Source organism: Hyaena hyaena, unplaced genomic scaffold (assembly GCF_003009895.1).
Source record: "Hyaena hyaena isolate Hyena2069 unplaced genomic scaffold, ASM300989v1 scaffold_91, whole genome shotgun sequence".
NCBI classification, from domain to species: domain Eukaryota; kingdom Metazoa; phylum Chordata; class Mammalia; order Carnivora; family Hyaenidae; genus Hyaena; species Hyaena hyaena.
Genome location: NW_024080725.1, coordinates 1350806 through 1373497, shown reverse-complemented (window position 1 = coordinate 1373497; position 22692 = coordinate 1350806). Strand labels below are relative to the sequence as shown.

Here is a 22692-nt window from a genome sequence, read left to right as displayed (position 1 = left end):
GATATACTACCTCAGAGAATGGTTTGAGGATTAAATGCTATGATAATGATTGTGTGATTATCAGACACAGAGTAAGACCTCAATAAATGTTAAATACCACAACTACTATAACTAATAACAGTAGTACTATTAATAGGAAAAAAATTAGAAAGTTGACTTCTACATTGACTTCTACCAATATAATGATTTAAAGTATTTGTTTAGGGAAGTAGAGGTTTCCAGATAAGATTTTTTGAAACATGTTCAAAAATGTTCATTAGCAGCATTAGTTGTAATAGCCACAACCTGGAAATGCCAGAAGTGTCCACTAACATAAGAATATATAATTTAAGGAACATTCAGTCAACAGCAATAGAACAAACGATTGCTACGTGCAACAACATGGATGAATCTCACAACGTTAAGGTTAGAAAGTAGGAGAACATTATGTATGATTCATTTTTTAAAGTTCAAAAATAGGCAAACTAATCCATGGTGATACAAATGCGATCAGTATTTACCTTTCAGAAAGGTCAATGACAGCAAATGAGTATCAGATCCATCAGCAATAAAACCAAGGTGCCAGGAATGTTCTACATATTAACATTATATATTTATTACATACTTACCAAACAGTATACTTAATATTTATATGGTTTTCTGTGTAGTTCAGTAAAACTCTACAGAAAAAAACTTTCATATTTTGTGAGGCTAAGAGAAAAATCACAGTTACTTAGTAGATCACTACCCTCTGATAAAATGCAGCTGATTCAAATATTTTTAAGGTTTCAAATACATTTCACACATATACACACACAACTACCTTGAAATCTGCACTGATTTGTTACAATTTCTAAGAAATAATTTAAGCAAAGGATAAAATTAGTTTAATTTGGTTAAAGAGATAAAATCATTTACAAGATGAAATTCTTTCCAACACTGTACTTCCCATGGTAACGCATTGTGTTGTATTTAATATACAAAAAGGACACCAGCATTCACACAAAGGGAGGAAATGTACTATACATTCATGAACTAGAAACAAAACTAAACACTCAGTCTCCCTAAAATGAAATGAGCTTATATATGAAAGAAAGTGTTATAGATCAGTAAGAATTTAAAAAAAAGAAGAACCTATAAAATGCTCAGTAACCACCCATGACTAGACCCTGGCAACTGACAATGAACATTACAACTGAGGATCAGTTTCAAAGTTCATATTGAACAGAATGGATATTTACAAGAACTTTAGATCAGAACCACAGTAACAGCCAGGAAATAAACATTGTCCTAAATTGTGAATTAATCAGTGGGCCGTTATCAACCATATAATGTAATACTCCATTCACACTGAAAGTTTGGCCGCGAATTACTTCATTTCTTAATAAGACTTCATTTATTTAAATACCATTTGTTTATATAAATATTATTTATATATCAATAATGGTTAAGATCACCACTCACCAATTCTTTTCTAAGTTGAATAAAAAACTGTTTGCACTTAAAAGAAATTTTTACAATCTTCAACCTGGATAAAAAGAGAATGAATTGGAGAGTTAATAATACTGAATAAAGATAAAACAGTAACTTAAGAAAATAATTAAAAAATAACCTTTAAACTGTATATATAGTAACATCTAAACATTTAATCATATATACACACATTATATAAAGATTATGAAGATTTTGGTGCTTCATGAAAAAATAATTAGAATCTATATACTCAACTGAAGAAAGTTTTATCAGAACATGTGCTGAGAACTATACATTTCCCAATTTTTAGCTCTAGAGAAATACATAAAAACACATGTCACAAATTAAAATTTCAAGATATATCAACAACATAGTTATTTACTTTTAAAATCTCTGGTTCTGTAAGAACTTAGAAATCACCACTCCATTGTATTAAGTAAAAAAGTCAACAGACTGAAAAATCAACAACTCTTCTTGGATCCATAAGAGAGGGGAGGGTGCAGGGTAAACTGCTACCCTCAAGGTCTGAGAGACCAGCAAGTGATGCAGAGAGCTGCGGCTGACCTGGGCAGAAACCACCAGAGGAGACAGTGCCAAGGCAGTAAAACCTGAACTGTAATTTAAGAACTGTTGGAGGCTCCGTGTAGCCAACTGCAAGAGTTAAAAATTCCAGAGGGACCCAGTTATACCGAGGGCTCCTGCAATATTGTAAGATTTACCCCTAAGAGCTCAACCAGATTGGCATGGTAAATGTCAGAGAAAAATACCCTTGGGTTTCCAGGAAGAGAAGGGAAAAAGGAACCATCTTGAAATACACCAGAGCACTCTGTTCTTAATAAGGTCCTTCAGGAGTAACTAGTTAAACAAATCCTAACCTGCTGGGGTGCTACCAGAGCTTAACTAGCCTGGGGAAACCAAAGCAACTCCAGCTCACTCTAACCATTCTATCCCACCTAGCAGGGAGAAAAAAACCAAGAAACACTTGTGAAGCTCACAGTCTAGAGGCACAGGCTCACAAAAACAGAGCTAATCATAGGATACAGAACACTTGCCTTCCCCCAGCACTTCACAACATCACTAATAGCCTATTTACAGCAGTTCCTTTTAATAGGATATATCTGGTTATCAAGAAAAAGTTACAAGGCATATTAAAAGGCAAAAACACGATGTGAAGACACAGCAGAACTGGACATGGAACAGATGCTGGAATGATCAGACTGGGGACTTAAAACATGTATAATTAATATGCTAAAGACTCTAGAGAATAAAATAAAAAGCATTTAAGAACAGATGGGCAATGTAAATACAGAGATGGAAATCATAAGAAAGAACCCCAAGAAAATGCTATGGGTAAAAAACACTACAACAGGAACAATATATTTCATTACCTTATTAGTACGCTGGACAAAGCTGAGGAAATAATCTCTAAGATAGAGGATATATCAGTAAAATCCTCAAAACTCATAATGCAAAGAGAAAAGGCTATACAAAGAACAGACTATCCAAGAACTGTGGGACAGCTACAAAAGATGCAAATACAGTAACATACGGCAATGAAAATACCAGAAGGAGAACAGAAAGTAACATAAGAAATGTTTAAAACCAAAATAACGAAAGGAATTCCCCAAATTAACATCAAACATCAAAGCACAGATCAAGGAAAACCAAGAGAACATAAGCAGGATAAATGCCTTAAAAACCACACCTAGGCATATCACTTTTAAATTACAGAAAATCAAAGATAAAGAAAAAATCTTGAAAGAAGCCAAAAGAAAAAACACCTTACCTATAGAGGAACAAAGGTAAGAAGAGTTACATTCAAATTCTCAGAAACTATAAAGCAAGAAAAGAGTGTTGAAAGAAAAAACCACCAGCCCTATATTTTGTATTTTTGAAACCAACCTTTAAAAAATGAATGAGAAATAAAGACATTCTCAAATAAAAACAGGGGGACTTTATTGTCATGAGATCTGCCTTGCAAGAAATGTTAAAAGAAAAAATAATATAGCCCAGAAACTTGGATCTATATAAAGAAAGGAAAAGCAATGAAGAAGGAATAAGTGACAATAAAATAAAAACTTGATTTTTCATATTCTTAACTGATTTAACATATAACTTTTTGTTCAAAATAACAAAAACAACAATGTATGCAATTATGTATGCTTATGTACCCATCATTCATACACACACACACACACACACACACACACACACACATATACTTCTGTATGTTTATAAAATGATTGACAGCAATGATACAAGGGACAGGAGGAAGATATTAGTATTATTTCATGATTATAAGGTACTCACACTACCTGTGACATGGTATACTATCATTTGGAAATATACTTGGATTAATGTAAATAGAATTGCAAACTCTAGAGCAATCACTAAAAAAATTTTTATAAAAGAAATAAAACTGATGTTAAGGAGAGAAAATGAGATCACATAAAACGCTCAATTAAGACAACAAATGGCAGAAAAAGAATGAAATACAAAAATGAAAACAAAGAACAAGGGCAACAAATAAAAAATATAATGAATATGGCAGTTATTAATGCAAACATATCAAAAATCCTTTAAAAATGGCAATGGGCTAAATGCAACAATTAAATACACATTGTCAGAGTGGATCAAAAAACAAGATACATCAATATGTTGTTTAAATATAAAGGCATATATAGGCTAGATGTAAACAGATGGATAAAAATATACCATGGCAAGACTAATCAAGAGAAGCAAGAGTACTAGGGATGTGAGGGCCATCATGAGGACTATAGGTAATAATACTGTATCACATATTTAAAAGTTGCTGAAACAGATCTTAAAAGTTCTCATCCCAAGAAAAAAAAATTATAATTATGTGTAGTGATGAAATGGTCCAGATTTATAGTGGTGACCATTTTGCAATATATACAAATATTTAATCATCTGTGTACACCTGAAACTAATATAATGTTATATGTCAATTATATCTTAAATGTTTTTAAATGTTTATTTTTGAGAGAGGGACAGAGGGACAGAGCTTGAGCAGGGGAGAGGCAGAGAGAGAGAGAGAGAGGGAGGAACAGAATCCAAAGAAGGCTCCAGGCTCCGAGCGGTCAGCACAGAGCCCGACACGGGGCTCGAACCACAAACTGTGAGATCATGACCTGAGCCGAAGTCGGACGCTTAACCGACCGAGCCATCCAGGCGTCCCTGTCAATTATATCTTAAAGGAACAAAAAAGAGAGTAGTTCTAATAATTTCAAAAAGAACAGACATTAAAGCAAATAAAGTTATCAGGGATAAAGAGCATTCCACAATGATAAAGTGGTAAATTCTTCAAGAGGACAGTACGAAATCTCAAATGTGTATGCACCTTGCAAGAGAGCATTAAATTACAAAAGGCAAAAACTGGCAGAATTACAACAAAGAGGTACATATGAATACACTACGACAGTTGGAGACTTCAACACTCCTCTATCCAAAATGGAAAAATTCAGCACACAGAAGATTATTAAGGACATAACTGAATTCAACAATATCATTGATCAAATGGATATAACTGACCTTTACAGATTACTTCTTACAACATGAAAAAATACATTTTTTTCAAGCTCATTTGGAACATTCACCAAGATAGACCCTATTCTCAGTCATAAAACACACCTTCACAAATTTCAAAGGATAGAAATCATATAATATCTACTCTCAAAGCACAATGAATTAATCTAGAAATCAGTAACAAAAGAACTACTGGAAAAATCCTAAAATGCCTGGAGAGAAAATAACACACCAATAAATAAAACATGAATCAAACAAGAAATCTCAAAAGAAATATAATGTAATACCCCTTAATAATAAAACTTTTACTATAGTAGGAAGACAGGGAAACTTTCTCAACTTGATAAGACTTCCTAAAATAAACCTAAGCTATAACATCATACTTAATGGTAAGAAACTAGAAACTTTCCAACTAAGATCAAGTAAAGAAAGGATGTCTCAGCTGACCACTCCTTTTCATTTAAAAAAAAAAATTTTTTTTAAATGTTTTATTTATTTCTTGGAGAGAGAGAGAGAGCGTGAGCAGGGCAGGGTCAGAGAGAGAAGGAGTCACAGACTCTGAAACAGGCTCCAGGCTCTGGGCTGGCAGTCAGCACAGAGCCCGACGCGGGGCTCGAACCCACGAACCGCGAGATCATGACCTAAGTGAAAGTCGGACGCCTAACTGACTAAGCCACCCAGGCGCCCCTGACCACTCAAAATCTTAAGGGAATTCTGTGCTAAAACAATTAAGGAAAGGAAAGGTAATGAAAGATACAGATTGGAAGGAAGGAAGACATAAACCTTTTTGTTCACAGACGACATGATCATTTATGTGGAAGATCCAAGAGAACTGATTAAAAAAATTCCTGGAGCTAATAAGCAATTACAGCAAGGTTGAAGGATACAAGAATCATACAAGAAAGTCAATTTCTTCCCTATATATAAAAAATGAACAAGTAGAATTTGAAATTAAAAACAGTAATATTTACATTAGCACCCTCAAAAATGATACACTTAAAACCTAAACCTAAAAAATATGTATTAGAACTATATGAGGAAAATTACAAAACTCAACTGAATGAAATCAAATAACTAAATACATACAAAGATACTGCATGTTTGTTGATAGGAAGAAACAGTATTGTTGAGATGTCAATTCTTTCCAGTTTTAGATTCAGTGCCATCTCAGTCAAAAATCCCACCAAGTTATTTTGTGGATACTGACAAACTTTATGTTATACAAATTTTTTTTTTTTTAGTTTGAGAGAGAGAAAGCATGCAAACAGGAAAAAGAGAGAGAGGGAGAGAGAGAGGGAGGGAGGGAGAGAAGGAGAGGGAGAGAGGGAGAGAAGGAGAGGGAGGGAGGGAGAGAAGGAGAGGGAAGGAGGGAGACAGAGGGACAGAGAATCTTAAGCAGGCGAGGAGCCTGAAGCAGGGCTCGATCCCACAACCCTGGGATCATGACCTGAGCCAAAATCAAGAGTCAGACACTCAAATGACTGAGTCACCCAAGTGCCCCAGACGAAGTGATTTTAAAGTTTATATGGAGAGGAAAATGACCCACGATAGCCAATGCGATGAAATGAAAGAAAACACCAAAGTTGGAGGACTGACACTACCCAAGACTTACTTTAAAGCTAGAGTAATGGAGACAGGATGTTATTAGTGAAAGAAAAAACAAAACGGGTTAATGAAACAGAACAAAGAAACCAGGAATAAATAACCCCCCCATAAATACATTAAAATGCTCTTTGAGAAAGGCACAAAGGCAATGTAACGGAGCGAAGACAGTGTCTTCAACAAATGCTGCTGGAACCACTGGACTTCTAGGAGCACAAATATACATCCAGACAAAGACCTTACATACTTCACACAAAATAACTACAATGGATCAGAGAACTAAAGTAAAATCAAAACTATAAAACTCCTAGAATATAACACAGGAGAAAACATAGACAACCTTAGGTGTGATGATGCTTTTTTATACAGAACGCCAAAAACATGACCCATGAAAGAAATAATCAATATGCTGGATTTCATTCAAAGTAAAAGCTTATGCTATGTGAAAGACAGTATCAAGCAAAGTAAAAGACAAGACAAAGACTAGAAGAAAATATTTGTAAAAGACACATCTGATAAAAAACTGTTATCCAAAATATACACAGAACTCTGAAAACTCAATAACAACCCAATAAAAAATTAGCCAAAGACCTTAACAGACTACTACAGAAGATACACAGATAGCAAGTAAACATGGGAAAAACTACTTCACATTATGTTAACAGGGAAATGCAAATTAAACAAGGAGATACTATCATACACCTAAAGAATAGCCCAGATCCAGACACTAACATTAAATGTTGGTGCAGATATGGGGCAACAGGAACTCTCATTCATTTTGGTGGGAAGGAAAAATGGTACAGCCATTTTGGTAGACAGCTGGCCAGTTTCTTATGAAACTAAACATATCTGTACCACACCACTCAGCAACTGCACTCCTTGGTATTTACCCAAAGGAAATGGGAATTTACATACACACAAAACCCTACACGAATATGAAGAACAGTTTAATTCATAATTGCCAAAACTTAGAAGCAACCAGGATGTCCTTTGGTAGGTGGATATATGAATTAACTGTGGTACATCCACATAATAGAAACTATTCAGTTCTACAAAAAAAAGACGTACAAGCCATGAAAAGATGGCAAAAGAACTTAACCACATTACTAAGTAAAAGAAGCCAATCTGAAAAGACTACACAATATATGATTCCAACTATAAGACATTTTGAAAAAAGTAAAACTACAGAGAAAGAGAACAGTGGGTGACAGGGGTCAGTGGGGCATAGAGCATTCTTAAGAAATTTCTTAATAATTTAAGAAAAATTATTCTGTAATGCATTATAATGATGGTATATATCATTATATATTTATCCAAACTCATAGAATGTACAACACAAAGAGTGAACTCCAATATAAACTATGGACTCTGGGTGATTATGATGTGTCAATGTCAGCTCATCCTTAGTAAAAAAAAACAAAAAAAAACACCACTTATAGTAGGTGATGTTAATGAGAGGAGACTATACAAGTGTAGAGTTAGAAGATATATGGAAATCTCTGTACATTCTTCTGAATTTTTCTATGAATCTAAAACTGCCCTTCAAAAACAAAATCTTAAAAAAATTAAATAAATGGGGGGGGGCAGTGCCTGGGTGGCTCAGTCAGTGAGGCTTCTGACTCTCGATTTTTATTCAGGGTTATGACCTCACAGTTCATGGGATGGAGCCCCACACTGGGCTCTGTGCTGATAGCACAGTATATGCTTGGGATTCTCTCTCTCCATCTCTCTCTACCTCTCCTTTCTCTCTCTACATAAAGAAATAAACTAAAAAAAAAAAAAATAGGAACTTAAATGGGGCACCTGGTGGCTCAGTCAGTTGAGTGACTCTTGATTTCAGCTCAGGTCATGATCTCACAGTTCAGGAGTTCAAGTCCCACACAATGGGCTATGCACTGACCATGCAGAGCCTACTTGGGATTTTCTCTCTCTCTCTCCTCTCTCTCTGTCCCTCCCTTGTGTGCTCTGTCTCTCTCAAAACAAATAAATAAACTTTATTAAATAAACTTAAAAAAAAAAAGAGGAGGGCATCTGGGTGGCTCAGTTGGTTGAGCGTTTGGCTCTTCATTTTGGTTCAGGTCATGATCTCACAGTTTGCAGGTTCAAGCCTTGCACTGGGCTTTATGCTGATGATGCAAAGTCTGCTTGGTATTCTCTCTCCTTGTCTCTTTCTCAAAATAAATAAAACTTAAAATAAATAAGTAAATAAATAAACTTTAAAAAATAAGATAAATTGAATAAGCAAACAAAACTATAAGCAATATTTAGAAAAAAAGATGTTAAAATATCAAGGCCTTATGGAATAACCCTGAAAATATTTTTATTCAACTTAAAAAAGCATAAAGATTTTTAGTTTTAACCCTCCTACACTGCTTTTCTTCTTATATGTAAGTCATACAATCCTATGAGACAAGTTCTCAAAGATTCATTAGTATAATCAATATCAGCAAAATAGACTTGCATCAATGTTCTAACCTTTTAATAAGTAATACTCGGTTCTTGTCTTAACCTTCACAATTAAGAAACTAAGAGATTCAACCTTACTTTGCAAAACTTGCTGTAGGATCTTGGCCCAATCATCTAAGTAAATATTTGTGTGGTAATGCAAAATTTGGCTATTTATGATCTATGGCACTCTCATTTAAGAAGCTCTCAGCAGAAGAGGGACAAAGATTTAAAAGAAGCAGTGGAGGGGCACCTGGGTGGCTCAATTGCTTAAGCATTGGACTCTTGATTTTGGCTCATCACAGTTCATGAGACTGAACTCATGCTGGGCTCTATGCTGGCAGCGTGAACCCTGCTTGGGATTCTCTCTCTTCCTCCTTTCTGTCCCTCCCATGCTCACTTGTGCTCTCTCTCTCTCAAAATAAATGAATAAGCATTACAAAAAAAAAAAAAAAAAAAGCAATGGAAGTATACATGAGCTAAGGGATTCTAGCAAAAAGGAAAAATATTAAAATAAGCAGGGTTCTACAAAGAGAAAAGAGGGAGAAGGCAGAGTTTGTTCAAAGACATAATAGTAGAACATCCCAAATCTGGGGAAAGACTTGGACAAACAAATCCATGGAACTAACAGATCACTCTAGTATCTCAGCATAAAAAGGCCTTCTCCTAGACATTACAACAAAACTATCAAAAATCAATAATAAAGAATCTTAAAGGCAGCAAGGAAAAAAAGAATGTAACATACAAAGGAACCCTAATTATTATGCTGTCATTGGATTTCTCAGCAGAAATCTTACAGTCCAGGACAGAGTAGAAAGACATATTTACCTTTAATTATGACATGTATACCTTTAATACCTGAAAGATAAAAACTGCCAGACAAAAATACTTTATCTGGCAAAATTATCCTTCAAACATGAGGATAAATAAAGTCTTTTACAGACAAACAAAAGATGAGGGAGTTCATCAACTCTAAAGCTGGTGAAAGGAGTTCCTCAAGTTGAAATGGAACAGATGCTAATCAGTGACATAAAATATACAAAAAGTATACAAAACACTGGGAAAGGTAAATATATATACATATATATATACACACAGTCAGACTTAGAAAACTGTAAGTCTCTAATAGGATGATGTGTTAACTACTCAACTATAATATAAATGTTCAAAGAAAAGAGTAGCAAAAATAATTATAGATACTATAAATTATTAACACATCAACAACATAAAAAGCTCAATTTTGACAATACTATTATAAAGGGGAATAGTAAAACGGTGAAGCCTTTGTGGGAGACTGAAGATAAGTTGCTATCACAAAACAAAAACAATAGTAGATGCACAAAAGACAAAGAAAGGAGAGATTGAAAATAATCCATTTATACAAAGGAATGTAAAAACAGAGGGAATAAAACAATGGAAACACAAAAAAACACTATAAGTGACAAATGAAATGGCAACATAAAGTCCTTATATCAATAATTACTCTAAACGGAATGAACTGAATTCACCAATGAAGAGGCAGAGTGGCCTGATAGATAAAAAACCAAAACTCAACTACAGGCTGCCTTCAAGAGACTCATTTCAGCTTTAAGGACGCACATCCCCTCAAAATGATGGGATGGAAAAAGATTCCATGCAAGTGGAAACCCAAAAGAAAGGGAGGTTAGTTTTTCTTGTATCAGGCAAAACAGATCTCAATGCAAAAACAGTAACGAGAAACATGGAAGGACATTCATTATATAATGATAAAGAAGATATAACCATTGTAAATACGTATGCACCCAACATCACAGCACTTAAACAATACTAATAGATATGGAGAAATAGTACAATACAATATTAGTAAGGGACATTAATACCCACACTTTCAACAATGGAAAGATCATCTAGGCAAAAATTCAATAAGGAAACAATGGATTTCAACTATACATTACATGAAATAGGCCTAAAAGAAATCTATAGAACATTCTATCCAACAGCAGCACAATACACATTCTTCTCAAGTGCATATGGAACATTCTCAAAGACAGATCATATGGTAGGGCACAAAACAAGTCTTAGTAATGTAAGATTAAAATCATACCAATTATCTTTTTCAACCACAATATAAAACCAGAGATCAACAACATGAGGAAAGGTGGAAAATCTACATATATGTGGAAAGTAAACAAAACACTTATGACCTACAAATGGGTCAAAGAAGAAATCATAAAGATAACAAAGGAATATCTTGAAACAAATGAAATACAAAATAACAAAACATATGGATTACTATAAGAGCAGTTGTGAGAGTGATGTTTATAGCAATAACTGCATATACAGTTGACGCTTGAACAATGCCGGGGTTAGAGGCACCAACTTCCCACACAGTTGAAAATCCATATTTAACTACTGACTCCTCCAAAACTTAACTACTCGTAGCCTGCTCTTGACCAAAAGCCTTACCAATTATATATATATATATATATATATATATATATATATATATATATATATATATTCACACACACAAACCAAAGCCCCAATATCCCTTTACATCTGTTAGAATGACCAAAACCAAAAAGACAAGAAGTAAATGTTGGTGAGAATGTGGAGAAAGGGAACCCTGTGCACTGCTGGTGGGAATGCAAGCTAGTGCAGTCACTGAGGAAAACAGCAGGGAAGTTCCTCAAAAAATTAGAAACAGAAATACCATATGATCCAATAATTCCACTATTGGATATTTACCCAAAGAAAAAGGAAACACTAATTCAAAACCATATATGCAACCCTGCCCCCAGCTTGTTATCTGTTGCATTACTTTTGTGAAATCTACCCATATCCGCCAACTCCCAGGGCTAAGCTTCTGCTGCTACTCTTCGGGAAGGCACACAGCCTCCTGATATGCCTACAGTAATCATCAGAGGACGGTGGTACCAGTCATCCCATCCTTTCAATAAGCACACCAAGCTGTAAAACTCTAATTACCAACACATTGCTCTACTGTTTTCAAAAATGCCTTGAGGCATGAATCCTTCAGAAACTAAATCAATCAAATTATAGTTTCTTCAAAGGAACATTCTGTGAGGTAAGTGTTTGAGGCTATTTCCTCTAGTTCCCTTGTTTTTGTCTACCCTGTTAGCTTTTGGTTTCCCTAGAGACTCTTTCTTAAATAGTCTGAGTCTTGCAGTTATTTAAGTTGTAATTCCCTGTTACCAAATAAGAACTCTGTTGATATAGTAGTAAAGTGAGCGTTAGGGAGGAATTGTTCTTTAACCCATAATTAGGTCTCAGTGGTTTGGTGGTCTGTGCTACTTGGGCCTGACTTCCAGTGCTTTTCAGCTCACCCTCTCCTTAGGTGAGACAAGAGATACAGAGGGGGCTAGAAAAGGTATTTCCTTTCCTCACTTTGGTTATGCTTTGGTAAAATCCATGTTGGTTGAGTACTGGTAAAATAGATTTCCTTGAGGCAGACCTTTGTTAAGGAGAAAAGAAAGCTCTGAGCATAATGGTTACTTCTCGGCTCAACCCACCATGCCCTTCAAACATGAGCGGATTTTTCTCCACTCTTCAGCCCGGGAACCTTGTGGAATGCCTGGTGATAGTAAAACTCATGAAAGTGTGGGGATCTTTATAAGTCTGGGGTTCAGGAGTTTTCATCTCTCAAGCCAGTCTTTGCTCAGTCTCCAACAATTAGTCAAATAAATATCTTTAAATGAGTCCTACTGGTGGTAGTATATACTGCCATAAGTACTCAGGATCAGAAAAAATCCTTATGTTCCATGAAGATTCAGATATAATAGCTTTAACAACTTTAAAGCCCACCTACTCAGTTTAATTCTTGGAAATAAAATTAAAAATGAACAGTATATACTTTCCAATCGGTATCTTAAACATTCACATCTTTTCTGTTTGTTGTGTGTGACCTAACTTGTAGTATGATAAAGACTTGGAAATGTGGTGTGCCTGGGTGGCTCAGTTGGTTAAGCATCCAACTCTTGATTTCATCTCTGGTCATGATCTCACTGTGGGATGGAGCCTCGTGTCAGGCTCTACGCTGACAGTGCACAGAGCCTGGTTGGGATTCTCTCTCCCTCTCTCTTTGCCCCTCCCCACCTCAGAATGAATAAACAAACATTTAAAAAAAACAAAAAAAAAAAAACAGAAAGAAAGAAAAGGGGCACCTGCGTGGCTCAGTCGGTTAAGAGTCCAACTTTAGCTCAGGTCATGACCTCATAATTCATAAATTCATGAGTCTATGCTGACAGCTCAGAGCCTGGTGCCTGCTTCAGATTCTTGTCTTCCTCTCTGCCCCCCCGCCCCCGCTCTGTTTCTCTCTCTCCCTCTCTCTCTCAAAAATAAATAAAGATTAAAAAATTTTATTTTAAAAGAAAGAAAAAAAGACTTGGACATGTGAGTTCTATTTCTCAATATTAAACTAGTTCTAAACATATTTACCAACAAAATAATATGTCAACTCCTTAGCAAAATATGTAGGATCCTTCACAATTGGAATGTAATTTCTCTTCTAAGCAATATTTTCCTAAATTTTTGTTCCCTTACTTCTGTCTAGACAACTGAAAGAGAAACCAAACCAAATAGCTTATCATTTCCTCAACTTGCCACACCGTTTCATACTATTCGGCCTCTGCAACTGCTTGCCACTCTACCTGAATTCCATAAATTCACACCTACCTCTTCCATACTTTGTTTCACTGAGGAAATTTCTATTCATCCTTTAAACACCATCCCAAATATCACAGAGCCATTAAAAATTTCCCTAGAGCGACTGTATCCTTTACGTTTCCAAAACAATGTCAAAAAAACTCTTCTAGAATCCTTATAATAATAATAATAAAGGAATATGTATACAATATAAGGTTCTGAAACTACAGAAAAGTTTAGATTCTCATTGTATTATTTTAACCCATATTCTCTGAAGATTTTTTTCAAATTTAGACATTTATATAAAATATAAAATACAAAGCAATATATTTTTTAAAATTGTCTTTAGTAAAATCAGAAATGTATTAAAATCAAAGATGCATGTGTACAATTTCACTGTCATAAAAACTGACAATGAAGCTTTTAATTACATATTTTCTTACTGTTATTATATAATTAATTCTTGTGTGTCTACTAATAGGCAAGTGCCATGTCTTTATTTTATATCCTCCTCTGAATATATCAGTTTGAATTACATAGCAACCATTTAAAAGACTTGAGATGAAACACTAAATGATAGTTTTCTTTAATGAGCTTTACAGAAGTGTGGTTTACATGTACAATGAAATATACCAACTTCAGTGAACAATGCAAAGAGTTTTGACAAATATATCCAGTTATGTAACTACCACCCACTGAAATCATCATATAACATTTCCATCACCTCAAAACATTCCCTTGTGTCCCTCAGCAGTCAACTGCCTCCTATTTTCAGTTCCTGGCAACCAATGGTCTACTGTCTCTATAATTTGTGTTTTCTAGAATTTCATATAAATAGAAACAAAGAATATGTTTGTGTTTGGCTTCTTATACTTAGCATAGAGTTTTCAGGCCAAGGCATCCATATGGTTTAGTGGTATCAATAGCTCATTTCTTTTTATTGCTGAACAGTACTGATTGTGGATATAAATCCTCTTTCATCAACTGATGGACATCTGCAGTTCTGTTTTGTGCTGTTATAAATAACATAGCTGTGAACATTAGTGTAAAACTCTTTATATGAACTAAGGTTATCATTTCTCTTGGGGAAATTTCCAGGAAGAGAAATGCTGGATTATATTGTAAATCTATGTTTAACTTTAAAGAAACTGCCAACCTATTTTCCAAAGTTAGTGCACTCATTTGCACTCTGACCAGGAATGTATGAGATTTAAGGAGTTTTGCTTCTTGCCATCATTTGGTAGGTCATTTTTTTTAAGTGGAGCTATCCTGTGTGTGAGTAGTAGTTCACTGTGGTTTAACTTGCATTTCACTGATGATTGAACATCTTTTCATGTGCTCATCTGCCATCTGTGTATTTCCTTTGGTCAAAATGTGTAATCAAATATTTTGCTTTTCTTTTTAATCAGATTGTCTTCTTACTATTGAGCTTTGAAAGTTCTTTATATATTCTTGATAGGTCCTTTATCAAATATATGTTTTACAATAGACAATGTCTTTTTTTTTTTTAATCTTCTTTTAGAGTCTCCTTTTAAGAGCAAAAGTATTTAATTTTCAAGATGTTATTTCATCAATTTTTGTATTTTATGGTTCATGTGTTTTTGTAACCTATCTAGGAAATTTATCATTATTATTTAAACAAAGTTGTGGCAATTTTCTAAAATAACTGCTTCTGTCATTTAGCACATTTCTATTAAAGTATTATTAAAGTGATTAGTTACAAAACCTATTAAATAAAAATCACAGTAAAAAATCAGGACCAAATCTTTCAAAAGGAGATGTAAAGAGAAACAGATGAATACAATGTATTTCTTTTGTATTTGTTTCTTCTGCTAAAGAAAATCACTGCATTTATTTTAAAAAACAGGAGCTGCTCATTTAACGTATAAGAGATATGGTTGAAGTGATTTTTATGATTTTCAAGTGATCCCCTTAAAGGGAAGTGGCAGATGCTACTTAGCTCCTCACTCTGGGACACAGAAGCAATGGTAGGTGAGTCACCCTGGACAATGAGGATGACACACTAAGGGCAAGAGAGCAGTAAAACTGAAGAAACATGAGTTTTAAACCCCATGGAGCCACCATACTTTCCTAGTACCAATTTAAACCAAGTAACAGCAGATCGTAGATGCTGCAACCGCACCCGTGCTCCAACAGATAAAACACCACCTCACTGAATGCACTTGGAGGAAATCCTGTAACTTAAAGCAATCATGGAGTGGGTGTCTGGCTGGCTCAGTCCTTAGAACATGCAACTCTTGATTTTAGGTTTGTGAGTTCGAGTCCCACACTGGGTGTAGAGATGACTTAAAAATAAAACCTTTAAGGGGGGTGCTGGGTGGCTGGCTCAGTCAGTTGAGCATCTGACTTCGGCGTAGGTCATGATCTCGCCATTCATGAGTTCAAGCCCTGCATGGGGCTCTGTGCTATCAGCTACATGCCCAGAGCCTGCTTTGGATTCTATGTCACCCTCTCTCTCTACCCCTTCCCTGCTCGTACTCTGTTTCTCTCTCTCTCTCAAAAAAAGAAAATGAAACATTAAAAAAAAATGTAAAAAAATATTTTAAAAAATTAATAAAGCAATCAGCATGGTGCAAGACTCAGAGTAAACATGACAATATTAGTTATTATACTATAGTACAAATTTAGAGATTCTCTAAGAGAAAACCTCATAAAGTAGTATTCTTTATAAATATTGTCCTGTCTGGACTAAACAAGTTTTAAAGTTTTAAAATAAACAATTCAATTATTTTAATATTCCTTAGTAGATTTCAAGTGGGATAAGTTGCATGACAACATTAATATACTTCAACAACCATTTTCTTTAATATGACTTATTATATTTGGTCATAAAATGGTAAAAAGTACTGATGGAAGTTCTTACCATGGAAAGATATTCATTCGTACCCTGTTCTTATAAATCAGAATTCCTCCTGACATCACTCCAATCATAATTTCATTGTTACTTTGATCCTTCAAAAAAAGAAAATGACAAATCTAAAATATTGGACTTTTCTTGTTAAATATATTTTTTAAAACAGGATAAAGATTTTTTAAAACACAACATAACATATTCAAAGGCAGCACATAATTGCATAATATTTACAAATCCATACAGCAATTTTTACCTCATGAAGATGAAGAACATACTTCAAAGTTAAATGTTACAATATTAAAATTCATTAATCTACAGTAAAAATGATCTCAGGATTTCCCAGAGTTTATAACTGGAATTGACTCTTTGAGACATGGAATCAAAGGCCCTTCTCACCCTGTAGAATGATGAATTAGTATCTATTCATTCATTTCTAAAATTATTCTAACTTAATCACTGTGTAAATATAGTGCTAGAATTGCAAAAGTGAATAAAATATCCATATTCAAAGTTTAGTGAAGTGTAACCTATAAAAAAAAAACAAGATTTCTAATACAATGATAAATCCATAACTAATATAATACAGCAAAAAAAAAAAAAAAAAAAACATGGCAGTAGAGTAGGAAACAACTGTTGGAGAATTTGAACGATTCCGGAGAAGAAAATTTCAACTGTGCTTTGAGGAAAGGAAGGGTTTTCATGCTAACTCATCCAACTTGAAAAACTAATCTGCACTACTGAGAAAATGTAGAATTAAATTACTTTCCCAGATGCTAATCAACCTTGAAATAGTTTTGCTACTTGACTTAAAGCATTCTACAGGCAAGCGAATACAGTAACAATGCTCTTACCCCCACCGTTCATATCCTCAGAAGACAGAACTAACTCATGAAATTATAATCAAGATTTTACAACTGTGTCCCTAGGGAAAAAAATCCTTTAAAATGTAGTTTCAATAACTTAATTAAATTAAAAAACTTTCTAACTTGTTTGATAGGATAATAAATAACAAATGGCCAAAGTAACACAATACTATGTACTGTATGACCAATTTATTTAGCAATAACCAGCATTACTGTATACTGTTATGAGCCTTAAATCAGTTTTTAAAAAATATCAGAAGTTTGGACCAAGATGGCAGACTTAATATATGCTCCTAATCCTTCTTCTGCTTCCAGTCTGATACAACGGAAGATATATAAAAAACAATCCACTTGAAGGTATATAATCAATGTGCCAGACATTTTGAGAAATTTGTAAAGACTTTAAGAGGATAAAATCAGATTTTAGGAGGAAAAAAATATAGAAGACCACAGCCTGAATTAAACAGAGTAAAGAAAGTTCTATATGGAGGCAGAAAGAAGGTATAGTCAACGAATACAATTTCACAGACAACAGATACAGGAAATACAGGGAGCCCTCAAATTACTGTCAGGATGATCAGGTAGAACACAGCTAAGGTAATTAGCTCCTACCAACTCTAGAATCCTGTCCCATATGGATTGAATTACGGGACATGGAAATATGTGCAGCTTATCTAAAATTCCGTGTGTGGGAGTGTGGATACTGGGGACAGAAATTAAAGTGATCCTCAGAATGGATGGAGAACCTCAAACAGAGAAAGGCAAACTATAGGCATGTATTTCATGGCAATATTTTCCTTCCCTCCTCCACCATCACCTGAAGCAGGAGAACACTGACAAGCAAGTGACCTAAGAATCACAAATACAAAAGGAAGTACACAACCAAGAATTACTAAGCACTAGAGAAGAACCAATACCACTAAACAGAGATACCAAACTCAACAAATACATGTATCTATCAAGCTGCTATGTTGGCAGAAAAACATGCTTAAAAAAAAAAAAAAAAAGGAAAACATGTTCAGGATATCTAGGAACTCAAATTCTTAAATTATAGCTGTCTAGACTTGAAGTGGCAATTCCCAAGGTGATCCAGAAGTGAGCAAGATAAAAAGAAAAAAAAGTGTTATGACCTTAATGGACACCAATGCTATTAATTCCAACGTATAGAAAAATGCACGATAACCACCTTATTTTAAAGTCTCTTTGCTTTTCTTTTTATCACTTACTACTATCTAATATTATACTATGAATTATCTTATTTAACCTGTTTATTTTTTACGCATCTTCAGTAGAACTCAAGTAGCAAAGTACAGGGCCTTTGTTTTCCCACACTGGGTTCCTACGTGTAGAAAAGTGCCTTCTAGAGTTAACCCATGAACAACACAGGTTTGAACTGTGTGGGTCCACTTATATGCAGACTTTTCTCAATAAATATATTTAAAAAAACTTTGGAGACTTGCAACAATTTCAGAAAACTTGCAGACAAATCCTGGAGCCTAGAAATAGTAAAACAAAATTTAAGTTAGGTATGCTATGACTGCATAAAATATATGCAGAGAAAGGTAAACAAATATAAGATGCTGTATGAAATCATAACTGCACAACATTTACCAAAGTACACACTGTATTACTGTAATAATTCCATAGCCGCCTCCTGCTGCTGTTGCGGTAAGCTCAAGTGTTGCCAAGTATGGGCTTAACATATGGTATGACACTAACCATCTCCACCTGTGAAGCTGGGTCTCTCCAATAAATTGCATGTAGCAGCAAAAGCGATTTGTCACAGTTCATGCTTAGTTTTCAATGTGTTTAGTGTAATACCATAAACTTCCAGTAACATCATGGGACCCGTAAAAAGTGCTATTTAGTGATTGCTGGAAGTGTTCGCAAGAAGCCAAGGAAATCATGACACTACAAGAAAAAGCTGAATTGCTTAATATGTAGCAGAGACTGAGGTCTCCCCTGTGGCTCCCTGCTATCAAGATAAACAAATCCAGCATGAGGACTGTTGTAAACAATGAAAAGGAAAATCATGAAGCCATCGCTGTAACTACACTAGCATGCACAGAAATCTGGTACTTTGTTCAGAATGTTGTGCCTTTTCATCTAATATTGAAAATGCAGATTTTATGTGGGCACTGGACCACTGTAAGAAAGGGATGCCTATATCTACAAATTCTATTATAATGTGAGAAAAAGCAGAGTCATTATATGACAACTTAAAGCAAAAAGGTGTAGGAACTAAACCTGAAGGATTTAATGCCGGAAAAGGATGGTCTGATTTTAGAAAGACGTTTGACTTAAAAAATGGCAAGGAAACAGAAAAGCAGCCTCTGCCGAACAAGAGGCAGGAGGCCTGTTCCAAGGTGCCATTCAGAGAATCACTGAGGAGAAAGGGTATTTGCTTGAACATGCTTTCAATGCAGGTAAAAGTGCTATATTCTGGGGAAGAAAATGCCATAAAGGACATTTATTAGTAAGGCAAAGAAGCAAGCCCGTGGACTTAAAGCAGGAAAGGCTGGGTGAACTCGGCTTTGTGCAAATGCAATTGAGTTTATGATCAGGACTGCCCTCATCCAAAACTGCTAAACCTCCACCTCTGAAGGGAAAAAATGACCACCATCTGCCAGTCTTTTGCTTTTACCAGAAGGCCTGGATAATGAGAACTCTTTTTCTGGATTGGTTCCATTAATGCTTTATGCCTGAATTCCAGAAGTAGTTTGCCTATAAGGAACTGCCTTTTGAAGTTCTTTTGATATTGGACAATGTCCCTGGCCATCCAGAATTCCATGAGTTCAACACCAACGATGTGAAAGTATTTTACTTGTCCCCAAATACAACATATCTAATTCAGCCTCTAGATCGGGCGGGGGGGGGGGGGGGGGGTCATGAGGCCCTTCAAGGCTCATTACATATAGTCTCTATGGAAAGAGTTGTCCATGGTATGGGAAGGAACCCTGATAAAGAGAACATCATGCAAGTCTGGAAGGATCTTGAGGATGCCATGTTATTACAGAAAAGACCATGAAAGCCATCAAGCTCGAAACAATAAATTCCTGCTGGAGAAAACTGTGTCCAGATGTTGTGCATAACTTTACAGGATTTATGACAGAGCCAGTCAAGAAAATCATGAGACAAATTATAGATATGACAAAAAGATGGGAGGGTGAAAGGTTTCATTATGCGGACCTATCAAGAAATTCAAGGGCACCACACAAAAGGATTAACAGAAGAGGACTTGACAGAGGTGAGTGCTTCCAAAATCACTGCTAGATGATGAGGAGGAAGGAGAAAAAGCAATGTAGCAAATGAACTGTTATTTCACAATCTAGCAGAAGAGTTCTTGATTATTTAAGACTGCTTTTGACTTTTTTTTTTTTTTTTTTAAACACAACATGGTCCCTTCTATGATAGGAGCACTGAAACTAAAACAGACAGTGGAGAAATTGGTAACTATACAGAAACTTTTTTAGAGAAATGAAAAAGCAAAGTCAGGTAAAACTACAATGCACTTCCATAAAGTTACACCGAGTGTGCCTACCTCTCTTGCCTACACCCTTCTACCTTCCCCACTTCTTACACCTCTGCTCATCTCTGAGATATTAAGACCAACCCCATTTCTTCCTCTTCCTCCAGGGTCGACTCACCATGAAGATGACAAGGCTGAACACCCTATGACAATCTACCACTTACTGAATTGTTAATAATCGCCACACCATTCAGTTTATAAACTTATCTGCTGTCTGTGTGTGGGTTATCTTTGTGCAGAAATTTGACTGTATGAGAAGAACCATATGAAACATTTCTGTGCCAGCAGCAGCAGCAGCAATGTCTGAGTATTTGCCTGGAGAACATCATGTGCAAGACTCATGGAAGTGGATGGGCTGTCCTTACACAGGAATGAGGTCAGGGTTATTTAATATAAAATTAATAATGTGTTAGTTTTCTTAATATTTTACAATTTTGCTTTCAAAGAATTACATTATTGTGCAGTATGCCTTTCTTTCTTTCTCTCATAATTGGAGAAACTGCATATCAGACTATCATCACAGGTTAGTAGTTTTTTAAAAAATTAACAATGTTTCCAATACTGTATCAGGACTAGGACTGCAATATTATATGCCATAAATATTTTATAATGATTCATTTATTAAGTATATAGCTAGGCTACCAAAAAGCATTCACATTGCTACTTCTTCATTATCAACGTATGAATTCTTACTCCTGAAAACAAATATGAATTTCTTTTTCACATTAACTTTTCATTTTTGATGTCTAGAGTCAGTAATATATTTAATATCTACAGAGTTTTATATCCATACTGATGTAGGTACTGACAGACCACTCATCTTGGAAATAGATGACGTACACTTATCAATACCGTAGAGTCCTGTAAATGTATTTTTAATTCCTGATGATTTTCTTAGTAACATTTTTTCTCTAGTTTATTGTAAGAATATAGTATACAATACATATACAAAACAAGTGTTAATCAACTAGGTTATCAGTAAGGCTTTGGGTCAACAGTTGTCTATCAGTAGTTAAGTTTTTGGGGAATCAGAAACTACATGAAGATTTTGGACTGTACTTGGGGATAAGGGTTGGCGCCCCTAACCCCAGTTGTTGTACAAGGGTCAACTGTATTCGTTTGTTAAATGTTAATTGAACGGATCTCCATCACCAGTAGTAAGAGGTCTTAACTGTTTAGCTTGGCACTGAAGGCCTTTTGACAACCATCCCATCCCACTTTATCTTCCCCTTCTAACTAGAAAAAACTTTCTCATCAAGCCAGTTCCATGATGTTCTTTGTACCCATAATTACGTATTTCTTTAATGCAGTTCTCATGCCTTCTTTGTGTTTCTCTAATGAATCAATCCAAAGTCTAGATCGAGTCTATTTTCTTTTTTTCTTTTAAGGGTTGGTGCATTTAAAATTTTTTTAATTAAAAAGTTGTTTTTAACATTTATTCATTTTTGAGAGAGCACGAGTCGGGGAAAAGCACACAGAATCCAGAGTAGGCCCCAGGCTCTGAGCTGGGGCTCAGCACAGAGCCCAATACGGGGCTTGAACCCATAAACCAGATCATGACCTGAGGTGAAGTCTGATGCTTAAGCACCAGACTAAACCACCCAGGTGCCCCTGGAGCACATCTTCTCTGTGAAAATTCATTAGCCCACATGAACAAGTTTCTCACCCGGGGAGGGAAAGAACTCCAGACCCCACTCTAACCAGATCCCAGCCCTCTTGACATGCATGTTCAAGAG

General features: G+C 35.2%; 1 protein-coding gene across 2 annotated transcripts in view; it reads right to left on the bottom strand.

Moving 5' to 3' along the window:
* PTPN4 (protein tyrosine phosphatase non-receptor type 4) overlaps positions 1 to 22692 on the bottom strand; it is a 222527-nt gene that overhangs the window by 76724 nt on the left and 123111 nt on the right. For both annotated transcript variants that reach the window (XM_039234876.1, XM_039234878.1), the window contains exons 10-11: positions 16574 to 16662; positions 1444 to 1507 (exon numbers count right to left, since the gene is read on the bottom strand). In XM_039234876.1, the coding sequence (XP_039090807.1) occupies positions 1444 to 1507; positions 16574 to 16662 (153 nt within the window). The remainder of the gene's footprint in view (positions 1 to 1443; positions 1508 to 16573; positions 16663 to 22692) is intronic.